The 17,983-nt window shown below is 38.4% G+C and overlaps 1 protein-coding gene across 13 annotated transcripts in view; it reads left to right on the top strand.

Moving 5' to 3' along the window:
- Positions 1-434: 434 nt before the first annotated feature.
- Positions 435-17,983, top strand: part of ANKS1B (ankyrin repeat and sterile alpha motif domain containing 1B) — a 1,309,735-nt gene continuing 1,292,186 nt past the window's right edge. For all 13 annotated transcript variants that reach the window (XM_002752897.7, XM_009004424.5, XM_009004428.4 and 10 more), the window contains exon 1: positions 435-1,057. In XM_002752897.7, the coding sequence (XP_002752943.1) occupies positions 924-1,057 (134 nt within the window). In that variant the 5' untranslated portion in view covers positions 435-923. The remainder of the gene's footprint in view (positions 1,058-17,983) is intronic.

Here is a 17,983-nt window from a genome sequence, read left to right as displayed (position 1 = left end):
CCCGTGTCACCAGCCTCCTCATCCCTGTCATGAAGGATTCTTCTCAGGCGTTGTGACAAACCCGAGGTGTGTCGCCAGGGGCCCGCCGGGCCGAGGAGGAGCCGATGCGGCCCGGGGAACTCCAGTCCTCACACGGTTAACGCTCTTCCAAGATGAGTGGAGGAGGGTCCCCGCCCTAGAGAACCAGGAGAATCTCAGGGCCGAAGCCCCGCCTCAGCGGGCCCGGCCCCTCCCCGCCCACCGCCCAACTCCGGTCGGACCGCGGGCCGCACCTGCCCGCGCGCACACGCCCCCCGTGCCCAGGCCTCGCCGCCGTCGCCGCCCTCGGCACGCGCCCGCTGCGGCTCGCCCGCACAGCCCTGCCTTGGCGCGGGCTACGGCGCACGAGCCGCCGCGGCGCTCCTCCCCGCCGCGGACGCCGCCCTCGCGTAACCGCCGAGGAAGCTGAGGCGAGCCCGGGCCGGGCGCGAGGGCGCGCGGGCCGCCGCCGCCGCGGTTGTTTCCCTGCTCTCCCGCTCCAGCTAGGACGGTCTCTGCCGCCGCCGCCTCCTCCTCCGACCTCAGTCCTCACCACCCGCCTCCCGCTCCTCAAAAGCACCCCCGAGTCCCCACCCCCTCACGCCCCACCCGCGGGAACGAGGCCTCGAGAATTCAGGGGAGTGGCTGTGGGGGCGCGTCGCTGCTCCCAGCTCGGCCAGCCCCTCTTTCAAGACATGGTCTGATCCCCATTGTAAAAGCTGCGCCCCGAAGAGGAGGAGAGAGTGGTGCTCCCTGCCTGGGGCTGCAGGGAGCTTTCCGTGCTGAAGCTCTTGCATTATTTTAGGGTGGAGCGAGGAGGGCCCTGGATTTTGGGGAGTGGGGGGGTGAGTGGGAAGGAGGACCCGAGGGGGGCAAGGACTCTGTGGGGGAGTCGGTGAGAGACTATGGGGAAGGACCAGGAGCTGCTGGAAGCTGCTCGCACTGGAAATGTGGCTCTGGTGGAGAAACTCCTGTCTGGCAGGAAAGGAGGGATCCTGGGCGGTGGATCCGGACCCCTGCCCCTGTCTAATCTGCTAAGGTAAGGACGGGCACCAGTTTCGGGGTTGGCACACCTCGTTATGCATTGTGATGGATATACGTCCTCCTCCTCACGGTGATTGCACCTGGTGGCTGCCAGCGATACATTCTTAAATTAGGCAGGAAAACAGACTGCGTGTATGGAGAGGAGGCATGAGCCTCCCAGTCAGATTGATGCCTTAGATTCTTTGAGTAATTTTAAAATAGCCTTCCATCAATGCGTCAGTAAGCTACTTTTCCTCTGAGCCGTGGTGCAGAACTTGTACATGCACTGGTGTTGCTTGAAGAAAATCGACGTTCCGCCAGCTTTCCATCAATGTTTATTATATATTTGCAGCTTTGAACCCAGCCTTTTTTGTTTAGTTAAATGAAATTGGCAGAGAACCTCTTGCGTGCATGCAATTACCCTGCAAAAACCACAGCCTTCAGTGGCTGCTACCTTCTCTTGCAGAAGGCATTTGGTGTGCTGTGGGTTATGATCCCACAAAATGAAGTGAGTGAAGCTTCTTTTTGGTGAGATGTCTTCAGTACAGGATGTGTGTAAAACTTGATGAGGCAGGTTAGGCAGCCCCAGCAGTACTTTAAGTTACCTGGACATAGCTGAGTGAAACTTGGTTATTATAGCTCAGGATGAAGGATGCCAGGTTGGGATTGGGATAGTGTATGCAATATACTAGAGGCCTTTTAATGTGAAGATGTTGCAGGTGAGACTGGTATTGCTTAGAGAACCTTTCTAAGATGACATTAAAAAAATTGTCAAGGTCTTCATTTAGCAGTACCTTGGAAATAGCGGGGTTGATTTGGATACTTGAGAAACTATTAACTTAAAAGTTGTATTGATGGACATACAAAATCAACTGGGAAGGAGGAAGCCTGGAGAGTGTTTACTGGATAAAATTCAAGGGAAACTATTTAGTTTCTAAAATCGTGGCTATCCAATTTGTCCTCGTTATTTTTGGAGTCATCAATTGTCATTCATATCTTCACCTTAAAACATCTCTTGGATAACCCAACTATATTTGTAAAAAATTTTAAAAGCCCAAGTGATTTTCCTGGTTTTAAAAAAACTCTTCCATGCTACCTTTGACAAGTGATTAATACAAACTTTTGGGTGATGATATTGTGTTCTTTACAGAAGTTCTCATAGGTTGTGGTGGTCAGACAACATAATTAATTATAGGACTAGCTAGCAGGGAAAATGGAAAGTTTCTATTACAGTGAAACAAATTTAGTTGAAAGTGGTTGATGGGATTTTAAAAAGCCCCATGTGTTATTCTGTATACTCATTGACAGTGACATTTTATTGGAATGATAGTTCATGTCAGAACAATGAATATTTATAGGACTTTTTTCAGTAGGTCATAGAGATGACTTGTGTGTACTCCCTTGTTAAATCTTCATTTTCAAACACAGGTAGACAGTGTGTGCATATTTCATTCAGATTGCAGCTTTAATAATTGCCTGTAGTCACGTGTAGTTTATATAAAAGCAGTTTATCTCATTATGGTTTTAAGTTACATGTAAAATAAAAATATTTGCCAGTGGATCCATCAGTTATAAAAATGATTGTCTAGAAACCTATATGCTGAAAGAGGTTTCTCAAACGATTTCTTTGGGAGAACATGAGGAATTCTTTGAGAATAGTGAGAACTTCAGTTAATTTTATTGTGATAAATCATATTTTGAAAACACTCTTTGTGACAGAACTCAAAAGCAAACATCCTTTAAATACTCCTTTCCCAGTTGTGATTTTTTTAAAAAAAAAGAATAGATGTCAAATTTTAGGGATAAAATACCAAGTATTTAATGTTAGTCAACACCAAATTATCAAAATAGTGACCTCCAGTGTATATCTTGAATGAGAGGCTTTCTCTTTTGCTGTTGTTGTCAAAGGTAGCAGTAGTAGCTCTACAACAAAGAATGCACATGAAAAAGTAAACAACATGTGTTTATTAGAGTACTTAGAACCAAGTTGTAAAAATCACAGACAAAACCAGTAACCTTTAAGCTTGCTTTTATCCATCTCATACTGAATAAACAGTGTCTGAAGAAAATGAGAGTTGAAATTGTATTCTTTGGGTGATCATTTGCATAAAATGACATCCCTAAGAAGGCATATTTTATATAGTTGTCACTGTATTTAAAAAATGATTGTCATCAGAAATTTATCGGCAGGATAATGGAAAATGTGGTTCCCCTGTCAAATATAATGATACTTTGAAATTTCTTAAGGTTTTAGAATGAACTGTAGAATATGTTTGGCACTTTTCCCCCACTTGCTTTATTACTTGGGTTGTGTAATAATGGTCAGACTCTATGCTAAGTGCTTACATGTGTCATCTCGTTCAATTCTTATGTCAACCTTAGGAGGTCCATTCTCATTTCATAAATGAAGGACTAAAAAGATGAGATTAAGGACTTGCTCATGGTGACGTAATTCATGATGGCAAAGATTTAAAATTCTGTGATTCAGATTTGTTTTTACCACATTTTAAAATCTCATTCATTGAATCTGTTTTATTCACAAAAGTTTAAAGGTATATGGCCAGTTTTGACAGTCCAACTTGAACATTTTTTTTTTTGCTATGAAGAATACTTCAATTTGAAATTCCTTAAATTTTCGTATTTTTTTTCTAATTAAACAAAATCTCACAACTGCCCTTTGAGGGTTCACTAGACAAGAAGTTTTCTGAAGATGCTTCTGATTACTTGTTATCTACTGATAATAAGAAATTATTCTTTGAGCAGTAACTATATAATGGGGAATCAGGTATGCTTTTGGGTGGCACTGCAATTTTCAGCAAAAGTAAGAATGCCATTGACTAAATTAAAAAACCTCTCTAAGCCTCATTGTCCTTAAGAGTGGAAATAGTAATAGTACCTATCATATAACACTGTTGTAAGGATTAAATGAAGTATAAAGTAATGAATGCAAAACATTTAGCATATAGGTGTTCATTGTTAGTGTTACTATTTTTCATGCAGCTCTAAAGTGCTTGACTTTATTCATTAAGGCCTTAATGACTAAAGATTTGCTTCATATTGGACTGGGAGTAAATTTTCCATTACAATCATAGAATCTTCAAATAGAAAGGGACCTTTCATCCAACTTCTCACCTAGTGCAGAAATTTTCTTTGTAACATCTCTTAACTGTTAGTTATTCCAACCCTGTTAAATCTTCCAATGACTAGATCCATTCTATTTTTGACAGCTGTAATTACTTAAAAGTTTTTCCCTTCATTGAGTTAAAATCCACTTCCCTGTGCCTTTCAGCAGTTGGTAGTAGCCTGGCTGTGTGGGTCAATATAAAATGGTCTAATTCATCTGCCAGAATAGTTCTTCGGGTGCGTGTATTTAGCTTTATTGTTTGCTTATAACTCTTTATTTTTCATGGAAAAACTATCATCTCCATTAACCTTTTATATGGCAAGAGATCATAGGTGTAAAGAACTTAGTTTTCATACTTTTCACTATCTTTTTCCTTCTTTACATATTCTCAAATTTTGCAATTATTCTCTTAAAGTATGGTGACTAGAAATTAGCAAAATTCAGTAGATGTCTCTTGCCCAGAGTAGAATATTATGGCTGAATAAAAAAGCCTAGGACATCAGGTTACAAGAAGCATTTATAGTATGATCTTATTTTTGTAAGAAAAAAGTAAGTTTGTGTGAACATTTACAATATGCATTAAAAAGTCTGGAATGATAAGACACCAGAATGAAGACAGTATTCATCTTTGAGTGGTGGAATTGTTTGCATTTTCCAGTGTTCTGTAATGAATATGTATTATGTAATTAACATAAAATAGCAGCTATTAAAACATGATGCAATGAAATTATTATCTCTTTATTATTGATCTAAGACCTACTTACAGGTCAGAATTTTCTGGGTCATGTAATGGTGTTGGCTCATATTGAACATAGAGTCACTTAAAATTTCCTTGTATTTTTTTTTTCAATGACCTATGAAGCCATGATTCCCCTTTCTGGTACTTCTAAAAGTGTTGATTGAGCTTGAATTAGCTCTGTTCCATTTTATCTGATTTGTTTTAGGTTGTGTTTGTAATTTCTCTAGATCTTTTTGACTCTTGAGTTTGTCTTTCAGCATATTAACTTCTCTCCTCTGTATCATCCAGAGATTTAATAAGGATGTTTTCTGTAACCTGAATTCAGCACACCATGATATATCCCCAAAGAACCTCTCTTCAGCTTAGTATAAATTTAAAGTAGCAGTCTTTACTCATGGTATTTCTACCAGGATTGAAACCACGTAATAGACAATCAGCTATTTATCTCCATTGTTCCTGTGAGAATATTGTGAGGTATTTTATCTACTAACTTTCGAAATTCGCACTGTGTTTAAGTTTATGGCATTCCTTTGAACTATCCTTTTAAATTCCATCAAAATCAGTCTCCTTTATTATGGCTTGTCTCTGGTAGTGAGCTATTAGTAATTGCCAGTATTGGTGAAAATTCCCTCTACCCTCTTGCATATAATTCTTCTGGGTCTGGATATGCATGCTTATTTAAAGCAGCTTACTGTCCCTCATGGTCTCTGTTTGGACCTTCAGTAATCTCCTGAAATTATTTGTTTATCCCTTCTGATTTGAAAATGCTCTCAATAGGAAAAATAGAAGCAAAATAGAAGTTGGGAAGAATTAGATCTTTGGCATTGTTAGATATAATAGAAAATTCTCTTGTGGTCTACAACTATCCACAGTTTTTTTTTTTACTCTGTCAGAACTTAAGGTTAAATTAACTATTACACCTTCTTTCTCTTTTTCAAACTTAGCTAAAAAGGACATTAGCATTTTTCCTGGACAAGTATATATTTCTCTTTTGTATTTGCTTGCAGTTATAGCTCTTACTATCCCCTTTCATCCTTAAAGAAATCTGAGCTCATTAGAGCACTAAAATTGAGTTGCCTCCCTCCTTTTTTTCCTCCAGATTTTATGTGAAATTTCAGTTTATTTAACATATCTTTCATGAGACAGCTGCAAAATATTTAAAAAAACTCTCTTCCTTTGGCCAACTACCTTTTATTCTAAACAAAACAAATTTCCACTTAAAAATATATTTTTGCTGAGTATAGGATTGAGAATTATTTGTATTTTAATACAGCAATAAAAGTTTATTAATGCCTCAAACTTGTTTGATTTTCTTAATGCCTCAAAGAGTTGAGTTTTATATAAGGTGTATTTAGTAAATTCTTGTCAGAAATAATCCAGTTCTTAAGATCCCCATATGAAAAAGTAGATCAATAAGAAGTGGAGCAAAATAATCTTCTGGTCACCAAAGACATAAAAGCCAGAGAGCTTATACTTTTTCAGATTAGGATTCAGCTCATGGCATTTTGGTGATGAGTACAAGGAGATAACAGGCAACTAGGAAGTACTGTAATTTTCACAACTACTTGGGCAATTGTGGTTATTGGGACTCTGATATAAGAAATTCACTTTCAGGGAAACTGCATTGGTTAAATGAAATAAATCATGAATAGAGCAGTTAAGCTCCATGAAAATGTTGTATCTATAAAAATAGTCAAGTTGCAAGTGGGTTATCTATTTTAGATAGTAATGATGTTTGAAGTGGTGATTGCACCATTATGTTCAGGGAGCTGTATCTGCCAGAGTGAACAGTGCCAGCTGCATGATGGGGAGTAAGGAGAAAGGACAGTGAATTTTAGTATTGACCTCTTTCTCCACTGAGCAGGGTTTTCAGCTCCCTTTTCAAAACACTGAGGATGTTGTGTAGCAGTGAACTAGGACAACCAGCCAGTGACTACTACTCAACCTGTCCATACACTGCACAGTTTCTTGTGTGACTCAGTGATTTCTTACAGATCACAAAGGCTGATGCAAGTCTTCACTGACATTAAAGCAGAAGCATATAATATTTATTAGTGCCTCTACTGACTTTAGCAACTTAACCTTTCAGGTGACAGTAAACAATTTGATTAGTTCAGTTATATACTGAAATAGTTTTGAGATACTTTTGGAAAATTCTATTAGAAGCCTATGATAGAACAGTATTCCTGAGTATTTAACTAGAAATTGAAGCTCACTATAATGCCAGACAAAGGTTAGAAAAGACTAATTTCATTCTACGGAACCTGAAGATATTTAACACTGAATGCATTTTAGTGTGTCTCTAGTTTCCATTTTGGACACATTGCAGAATGATATTAGTTAATTAAAATACAGTGAGTTTTTATTACTCATCATATGTTGATATGGGAGAATATTTTGGATTTGAAAAAGGGATTTACAAAGAAGACTCATCTATCTTCCAGTTCTTTCTCATGCATGTGAGGACATGGTTATGTAAGCCATGCAGGCAAGCAGAGGCACAATGCCAGTTGAAAACTCGTTGAATTTTCTTGTGTAATACAGATCTAGAAACTCTTGTTAGTGTCTACTTTTCTTCTTTGGTGTTAGTAGGATAGCAAATAAATTTTACATTTGTGTAAAATCTGAATGAGGCTTTTAATTGAGTTTTGAAGAGGGATCAAAAAATGATCACAGGATAAATTTTGTTTTTTACAGTGCTATGATTTGAATGTTTTCTCCAAAACTCATGATGAAATTTATTTGTTATTGTTATAGTGTGAAGAGATGGGATCTGTCTAGACCTGGTGGCTCACACCTGTAATGGCAGCTTTGGGAGGCTGAGGCAGGAGGATCACTTGAGGCCAGTAGTTCAAGAATAGCCTGGGAAACATAGTGAGACCCTGTCTCTATAAAAACAAAACAAAAGAAAATAGCCAGGTGTGCATTGCATGTCTGTAGCCCCAGCTACTTGAGAGGCTGGGTGGGGAGGATTGCTTGAACCCAGGAGTTTGAGGCTGCAGTAAGCAATGATCATCCCACTGAACTCCAGCCCAGGTGACAGAGTGAGCCCTACCTAAAATAAAAACAAAAACAAACATGTGGGACCTTTTAGAGGTGGTTAGGCCATGGGGACTCTGCACGTATGAATGGATTAATGCCATTATTGTGGGAGTGGGTTAGTTATCATGAGAGGCTGCTCATGAGAGAATGAGTTCAGCCCAATTTCTGTTTCCCATGCTTGCTTGCCCTTCTACCTTCTGCCATGGGATTATCCAAGGAGAAAGTCCTCACCAAATGCTGAGCAGATGCTAGTACCATGCTCTTTTACTTCCCAGCATCTAGAAATGTAAATCAAATAAACATACATTATTTGTAAATTACTCAGTCTCAGGTACTCTTATAGGAACACAAAATAGACTGAGACACTCTGTTTCTTCTGCACTGTCCAGAATGTTCGTTTCTGAATCTGATTCTTATGAATTGTGCTTTCTTTTTAAATGACATGTCTTCATGGATCTAGTTGTAAGATGGAACTTTGATTAAGCTGTGCAGTAGAGTTACTTGGATTCTATTATGTTATGAGAGTAGCTTTATTTGAAGTGGTTAATTACTTCTAGTTAAGTGAACTGAAACAAACTGCTTAGACTTGTTACCTTTCTATGATCAAATTGGATCAAATCTTGATTAATGGATGAGCATAAACAGCCAACCTCTTTTCCTGTTACTATTTCCCATACCACATTCCCTTTAACCCTCCTCAATCACATCTCAGAAAAAAAGCCTTTTTTTCTAATTACTACAAGTTCACCCTGGATCCAGTTTTTGTGCCAGCTGGCATCATCTCTAGATTCCAGCCTATTTCAATATTAAAAAATTCATCAGATTTTATATACAGGAAGTATGTGTGCAGATTAGTTACATGGAAATATTGCATGACACTGAGGTTTGAAGCATGGATTCCGCCACCTAGGTAGTAAGCATTGTACCTAATAGGTGGTATTTAACTTACCCCCTTTCCACCCTCTGTTAGTCCACTGTGTCTATCATTCCCTTATTTATGTCCATATATGCTTAATATTTAGCTCCCACTTACAAGTGAGAATGTGGTATTTGGTCTTCTGTTCCTGTGTTAATTTTCTTAGGATTATGGTTTCCAGCTTCATCCATGTTGCTGCAGAGGACATGCATTCATTCTTTTTATGGCTACATAGTATTCCATGGTATATATGCATCATATTTTCTTTGTCCAGTCTACCATTGACAGACATGTAGGTTGATTCTACATCTTTGATACTGTGCATAGCACAGCAATAAACATGAGTGTATGTCTTTTTGGTAGAATGATTTTGGGTATATGCACAGCAATGGGATTGCTGGGTCGAATGGTAGCAATTTTAAGTTCATTGAGAAATCTCTAGACTGCTTTCACAGACAACCTAAAGAATGAAAGAAGATATTTGCAACCTACGTATCTGACAAAGGCCTAATATCCAGAATCTATAGGGAACTTAAACAAGTCAACAAGCAAAACACAAGTAACCTTAATAAAAAATGAGTAAAGTCATGAACAGACATTTCGCAAAAGAAGACATTCAAGTGGCCAACAAACATAAAAATGCTTAGCATCACTATTGGAGAAATGTGTATCAAAACCGTAGTGAGATAGCATCTCACACGAGTCAGAATGGCTGTTATTTAAAAGTCAGAAGACAAAAGATGCTGGTGAGGCTGCAGAGGAAAGGGAAAGCTTATACCTCAATGTTAATTTTTCCTCTAACCTCATGGATCCAGTGCCCTTTCTTTTCTGTCTTTACCCTACCATCAAAAAGTGTTTGTGGGACCTGATAGTTAATTAATAGTGAAGTTGTAATTGATTGGTAAAGCTTTTAGAAAGAGGCAGTTCTTTTTGTATTTTCATTTAAAGAGGCAGCAAAACATTAGGCCAAAATAGTAAAGCCATCGGGCTCTTCTGGCAGAACAAATGGAGTGAATTTTGTCAGGTTTGTAAGAGAATGTTGGATACAAGTGGTATTCTTCCCCCTCCCCCCACTTTTTTTTTTGAGACAGGTTCTTGCTCTGTCACCCAGGCTGGGATGCAGTGGTATGATCACAGCTTACTATAGCCTCAACACCCCCCCAGGCTCAAGTGATCCTCATGACTCAGACCCCAGGTAGCTAGGACTGCCAGCATGTGCCACCACGCCCGCAAATTTTTTGATTGTTTTATAAGGACAGGGTCTCACTGTTCCTCATACTCCTGCCATACATAGTGATTCTTCTGATGGATCTGGGCAAAGTAAATTGAAAACCTTCTGGAAAGTATTCACCATTAAGAACATTTGTAGGCCAGGCACAGTGGCTCATGCTTATAACTGCAGCTCTTTGGGAGACCAAGGTAAGAGGATCACTTGAGGCCAGGAGTTCAAGACCAATTGGGCAACATAGGGAAACCCCATTTGTTGGGGTCTGTTGTTGAAGTCTCAAGTGATCCTCCTGCCTTGGCTATTCTTAAACTCCTGGATTGGTCTCAAACTCCTGGGATCAAGCCATCTTCCTGACTTAGCCTCCCAAAGTTCTGGCATTATAGATGTGAGCCACCATGCCCAGCTAATTCTTTCTTCTTAAAGGCCAAAGGAGAAGGGATTTGACAGGATACATGAAAAATGAGAGAGTATATGGCTGGTGATAGAAAAGTCTTTTCTTTTTGCTACTCATTTATACCCTAGACATTTTTTATTGGATTATATAAACCCATTTTAGATATAAACATATGATATATTATTTTCCTGTATCAGAAGTTGTTACTTAGATGAACAGGCATAGCTCAGACATATTGTGGATTCATTTCCATACCACTACAATAAAGTGAGCCATACAAAATTTTTGGTTTTCCAGTGCATATAAAAATTATGTTTGTATTATACTGTACTCTGTTAAGTGTGCAACAGCATTATGTCTAAGAGAACAATGTATGTAATTAAAAAATACTTCATTGCTAAAAATGCTAATGATAATTTGAGCCTTCAGAAAGTTGTAATCCTTTTGCTAGTAGAAGGTCTGGTCTCAATGTTGTTGGCTGCTGACTGATTAGAATAGTGGTTGCTGGAGGCTGGGATGGCTATGGCAATTTCTTAAATGAGACAATAATAAAGTTTCACATTAGTTGACTCTTCCTTTCACAAAAGCTGTTTCTGTAGCATGGGATGCTGTTTGGTAGCATTTTACCCATGGTAGAACTTTCAAAATTCGAGTCACTGGAGTCACTCCTCTCAGACCCTGCTGCTGCTTTATCAGCAGAGTTCATTTATGTCATGTTCTAAATTCTTTGTTAATGTTTAAGTAATGTTCACAGTGTCTTCATCAGGAGTGTCTTCACCAGGAGTAGATTTCACTCATGAAACCACTTTCTTTGCTCATCCATAAGAAGCAACTCCTCATCTTTTCAAATTTTACTATGAGATTGGTGTCAGTCAGTCCAATCTTTAGGCTCCACTTCTATTTCACTTGCTGTTTCCACCACATCTGCCGTTCCTTCCTCCACTGAAATCTTCAAAGTCATTCATAAGGGTTGGAATCAACTTCTTCAAAAACTCCTGTTAATGTTGACCTCCTCCCATGAATCACAAATTAATTAATTTGCAATAGTGTCTCACTCTGTCCCCCAGGCTTGGAGTGCAGTGGCATGATCACTGTGCTCACCGTAGCCTTGACCTCCCGGACTCAGTGATTCTCCCCTTTCAGCCTCCTGAGTAGCTGGGACCACAAGCATGTGCTACCACGCCTGGCTATTTTTAAAGTTTTTTGTAGAGACAGGGTTTCCCTATGTTGCGCAGACTGGTCTTGAATTCCTGGGCTTAAGTTATACTCCCACCTTGGCCTCCCAAAGTGTTGGGATTACAGGCATGAGCCACTGCACCTGGCCCACAAATGTTCTTAGTGGTTCTATAGCTGCTACTAGGTATGGCATCTATAACCTTATGAAACATATTTCTTAAGAAGACTTGAAAGCCAGAATTACTCCTCAATCTCTGGGCTACAGAATGGATGTTGTGTTAGCAGGCATGGAAACATTAGTCTTTTGTTCCATCAGAGCTCTTGTGTGACTAGCTGCACTGCCACTGAGCAGTGATATTTTGAAAGGAATCTCGCTTTTTGTGAGTGGTAGGTCTCAACTGTGAGCATAAAATATTCAGTAAACCATGCTACAAACAGATGTGCTGTGTCATCCAAGCTTTGTTGTTCCACTTGTAGAGCACAGGCAGAGTATATTTAGCATCATTTTTAAGGGTCCTAGGATTTTTTGAATGGTAAATGAGCATTGGTTTCAAGTTAAAGTCACCAGCTACATTAACCCTTAATAAGAGAGTCTGACCCTTAAAGCTTTAAAGCTATGCAGTGACTTCTCTTTAGCTATGAAAGTCCTAGATGGCGTCTTCCGGTAGAGGCTGTTTTATCTACATTAAAATCTTGTTGTTTAGTGTAGTTATCTTTATCAACTATTTTAGCTAGATCTGGATAACTTGCTGCGGCATCCCCATCAGCACTTAACTGCTTCACCTTGCCATTTTATGTTGTGGAGATGGCTTTTATCCTTAAACCCCCTGAACTTCTGCTACCTTCAAACTTTTCTTCTGCAGCTTCCCAGCTCCCTCAGCTCTGATAGAATTGAAGAGAGTTAGGGCCTTGCTCTGGATTAGGCTTTGCCTTAAGGAAATGTTGTTTGGCTCTTTTGATCTTCTAGCCAGACCACTCAAGCTTTCTCCATATCAGCAATCAGGCTGTTTTGCTTTCTTATCATTCATATGTTCACTGGAGTAGTACTTTTCATTTCTTTCATGAACTTTTCCTTTGCATTTGCAGCTTGGCTGTTAGGCATAAGAGGCCTAGCTTTCAGCCTGTCTCAACTTTTAACATGCTTTCCTCACTAAGTTTATTCATGTCTAGCTTTTCATTTAAAGTGAGAAACGTGTGACTCCTCCTTTCACTTGAATGCTTATAGGTCAGTGAAGGGTTATTCATTGGCCTAATTTTAATATTGTTGTATCTGAGGGAATAGGGAGGCCTGACGAGAGGGAGAGAGATGGAATGGCCAGTTGGTGAAGTGGTGAGAACACACACAGCATTACTCAGTTCACAGATCAACATAACAGATATAAAAATAATGAAACAGTTTGAAATACTATGAGAATTACCAAAATGTGGCACAGAGACATGACCTGAGCATATGCCATTGAAAAAATAGTACTGTTAGACTTGCTAGACTCATGGTTCCTATAAATCTTCAATTTTTAAAAAAGTACAGTATCTGTGAAGTGCACAATAAAATGAAGTATTCCTGCACATATTTTTTTACATAATCACAGGTGACAGAGATGTGGAATAAAGTTATATCACAGCCTTAATGCCTAATGTGGCTTGAGATTCAAATTTAAAAAAATCTATTTTTCTTTTTAAGAAAATTGTGTTGCAAGTTGGCTTCGGCCTCCAGGTTATTCCTAAAACTTATGTTATACAGTATAGGGGAAGCATTTGAAGTTTTGATACCTGGATCCCAATTAGTATTCTTCCACATCAATTTGTCTTTTTTTTGGCCTGAATTACTATTAGTCACTTTAGGTTCTTGTTTGGTACCTCTAGTTAGTAATCTGCATTTGAAATGTTTTATGTATTATATAAATATGCTAAATATAGTATCTAGTGTTTCGAATAAACTAAAAACCTGTACTATTTACTTACAGAATTGTCTCTGTTTTATATAGATATTTTACTGCTAGTGTGGAGATGGCAGTGAGTGGGAGTGTGTTTGGGGGAAGCAGCAAGAATTCTGCAGGGACGTTCTTTGGTTGGGTAAACTCCAGCAGTCAAGGAGCCCAGAGAAGGGTTATTCCTGTTAGCCTGCTTTGGCTATTGACCAGAGTGGGCTGTCATCCTGAGGGTTTGTAGAAACTTTGAAGACATAATCAGAGAACATGAAGAATTATAAACATTAGTTAAACTGTTTCTTAAAATTTTTTTCATGGGTTTGTTTAATGCTATATATGTATATACATATTAGACATAACTCATTAATTATTGAGCGAAGTATTATACAGCTAACCAGCAGGGCACTCAGGAGTAACTAAGAACAGTGACAACAACAACAGCAAAAGGGTCACGTATTATTTTAACAAGTATTTGCTAAGTACTTTGTGGATTCTAAAACTGAATGAGATCATCTCTACCTACCTCATGTACTTGTAGAATAATGGGATAGATCAGTCAGCAAAAAGGTAAAATACAGAGTGATATATGAAGCAATGGAAATAACAGACAATGCTGAAGGAATACTACTAGGAGCAAGAAGGAGCACCCAGAATTTGACTTGGAGGAGTATTCGGGGGAAACTGCAGAGAGGAGTTAGTGCTTGAATCTTGTGGGATGAGTAGGAATTTTCCAGACAAGTTGGAGAGAAGGCATTTCAGGCAGAAGGAACAGTATATTCAATAGTAGTGTGTGAAAATGTAGAATATAACTCGGGGTATTATAAGTAGTTTGGTATGGAGCATGGACAAGAGCAAGTCTGGAGATAGAAGAAACTTTTGTGCTGTCTCAAGGAGTTTGAGCTTAATCCTGAAGGCCATGAGGATCTGTTAGTTTTTTTTCTTCAATTTTTAATGTATTAGTCATTCATTTATAATAATGGCATGACTGTTTCAAAAATTTGAACAATCAAAAATTACCTTTAATCCTATTGCTAAAAATGTTTTTCTTAAGCATGGTAATGTAGTTATCAGATAAAGCACTCAAGTTTGTATCTTGAATTTTTCACTTAAGGGTATATCGTAAACTTTTTCAATGTTATTCCAAAGTCTTCATAATTATTTTTAATGGCATCATCGTATTCCATCTACTGCATACTTTTCATAGATCTCCTCCATCAGAAGCACCTATGGTTGTTTGTTAAACATATTATTTCCTGATCCCACCCCAGGATTTCTGAGTATTCTGAGTATAAGAATTTCTAAGTGTAAGGCTTGGGAATATGCATTTTACAAACCCCATAGAACATTCATATGTGCACTAAAGTTTGAGAACCACTAATTTGGTATATATACTGTTGTTAGTTAATATTTTCTTAATAATAGATACTTGGATGATTTTTGAATTGATTATGATTAGTAGCAGTAATGTTATGAACATCACACAGACCACCCTTTTTACATAAAGTTAAATTCCATCTTTACAAGTCTTACAATGTAAAGATAAAAATTAATCCAATTTTTATTTATGGGTTAAAAAGTCAGAAAAATTGGGTCACTTGCCCAAAGTTAACAAAGCTAGTAGTTTTGTAATCAGCAGTCATGCAGACTCAAGAATCAAATTTAGGTATTTTCGATCCCAGATATCTTTCAATTGTGCTGTATTGCTTCCTAGTTCCATAGGGATCAGTGCATATCCTATGTTAAAATATGAATATACCAGTATATTTCCAGCATATAAATAGAAAGTACATTTTCTACAAAATTATATAGTAATATATTTCAGTTCCTACGTAGTTCTTAATTTTTTTGTGTGCTTATCAGTTTCATATTATTGACAGTATTTTGCTTTAAATTTGTTTCTTGATAGCACATGAACAGTAAACTGAATTGAGTGGTAAAGTAAATCACCTAAAGACATTTCAAAAATATGCTCTTGTCAGTTATTTTCAGTATACTGTAGTGTTAGGCCAGGTGGGTTGGCTCACACCTATAATCCCAGCACTTTGGGAGGCTGAGATGGGAGGATTGCTTGAGCCCAGGAGTTCATGGCCAGGCTGGGCAACATAGTTTGACCCTGTTTCTACAGAAAATTTTTTTAAAAATTAGCTGGGTGTGGTAGTACATACCTGTAGTCCTAGCTACTCAGGGAGATGAGGTAGGAGTATTACTTGAGCCCAGGAGTTCAACTACGTAGTGAGCTATGATCATACTACTGTACTGCAGACTGGGCAAAAAGAAAAAAAAACCCTGAGCCAAAACAACCCCCACAAAAACCTAGTGCGGAATTTTTTACCCCCAAATTTTTAGGTGCTTGATATTGTCTAACTCCTATTGTCTTCAAAGGTATTTTAATAACTTGTCCATCCCATGTCTCCAGATGGGTGAGTGTGTTAGTTCTTGTGTTGCTATAAAGAAATACCTGAGGTTTGATAATTTATAAAGAAAAGAGGTTTACTGGAAGCATGGTGCTGGCACCTGCTTCAGGTGAGGTCTCAGGAAGCTTCCAATCATGGTGGAAGGCAAAGGGGAACCAGTGTATCAAATGGTGAGAGTGGGAGCAAGAGAGAGAGCAGGAAGGTGCCACACACTTTTAAACAACCTGGTTTCATGTAAATTTGGAGTGAGAACTCCCTCATTACCAAGGAGATGCTTGCTAAGCCTTCTGTGAGGGATCTACTCCCATGATCCAATCACCTGCCACCAGACCTCACCTCCAACACTGGGAATCACATTTCAATATGAGATTTAGAGGGGAAAAACATGTAAGTGGGATTTATTTCTCCTCGTTCCTTTCACACAAAGAAGGAAAGCGCAATGTTCACCACAGCCCTCATTTATGATCCATCTGTTTCAAGCCAATCTGAGCCTGTAGTTTTTAACTGAGCTCATTATTGATTCAGGGACTTTGTCAACTCTAGTGTTAGGCTGTGTAGAAAAACTGGGGAAGGATGCAGTTTGTCCTTAGAACTTTCTCACCCCCTCTTCCTGTGCCCTCTGTCGCTTTGCTTAGTCTTTCTTCCTTTCATGGTTCTAAGGCATTCTTTGGCTTCTTTTACCCAAAACCCAGAAGTCTCATAATTTAGTTTTATCCTATACCAATAAGAAGTTTTTCTGTATGACATTTTAGTCCCTCATACCATAGATCTCCTTTTTTCAGAACAGTAAATTAATAGGAAAAGAAAAAGCAGAATGTAATGAAGTGACTTGCAACTGTAATCCCTGTGACTTGGGAGGCTGAGGCGGGAGGACTGCATGAGCCCAGGAGTTTGAGTCTGCTGTGAACTATGATTATATCACTGCACTACAACTTGGGTGACAGAGCAAGACCCTATCTCTAAGAGAAGAAAAAAGAAGACCGTAATGGAAAAACTCTGAGTCTTGAGTTTGAATGGCAGGCAGCTCTGCTATTGAAAGGACATTTGGCCCATGCAGGTGATTTAACTTCTTTGGGCTTCAGTTTCCTTATTTATAAGGTGAAGATGATAACATCTATCTTGTGGAGTTAGAATGGTTAAAGATAATTTATATAAAATATCCATCACAGTGCCTATTACATAGGAGAGAATAAAAATGATTATTGTTATTATTACTAAGCATTAGTATCTATGCAAGCTATAATTTAAATATTCAATGAATTATTCATAATTATAAATTTATATATTTCATGAGTATCTTTATTTGAGTGGGAAACTGTAATATTTGCATTATAATAGGTTATTCCTTTATCTACATTGTCTTAACCTAAATCTTTAATGATGTAACTATAGGCACCAAGACAGGCCATAGGTAGAAATATTTCCTGGCCAATCTTCCTCTTACCCCAGAGGCAGAGGATTGCTTTTTTCCTCTTACTTTTAGTAGTTGTACTGGTCATCAAAGATTTAGTATTTGTTTTCTATCTTGTACATTCCTCACAAAGATAATTTGAACAGAAAAAATTGTATTCCATGGAAGTTGTATGTGCTGTGCTGTAATTCATGAGATTAATGGGTTCCTAGTAAGTCTGTAATTAATATTTTTTCCTTTTTAAAAGCATTAAAAGATTTTGAGACAGATTCTTATGGTGTGCAAATATTTTGAGGTGTACACTGTGCATTTAGCATGGTGATTGTGCTTTGGAGGCTAGAAAATAGACTCTTCTTTCTAGTCCCTTACAAAATCACTTATATGAGATAATGGCTAACTATATAGTAGTATCTGATTTTACTAGGGGACAAAAACTCACAAATTTAGCTTTTTGTTTTGATTAGTCCAATGTCAGCATTTGGCTCCCATTTCCCATTATATATCAATGTATGATCTAAATCTGACCATGAGTCAGGTTCAAATAATTCTTTAATGAATGGTTGCAGTTAG

The sequence above is a fragment of the Callithrix jacchus genome, chromosome 9 (genome assembly GCF_049354715.1).
Source record: "Callithrix jacchus isolate 240 chromosome 9, calJac240_pri, whole genome shotgun sequence".
In the NCBI taxonomy this organism is placed as follows: Eukaryota; Metazoa; Chordata; class Mammalia; order Primates; family Cebidae; genus Callithrix; species Callithrix jacchus.
This window is presented reverse-complemented; position numbering and strand designations above follow the sequence as displayed.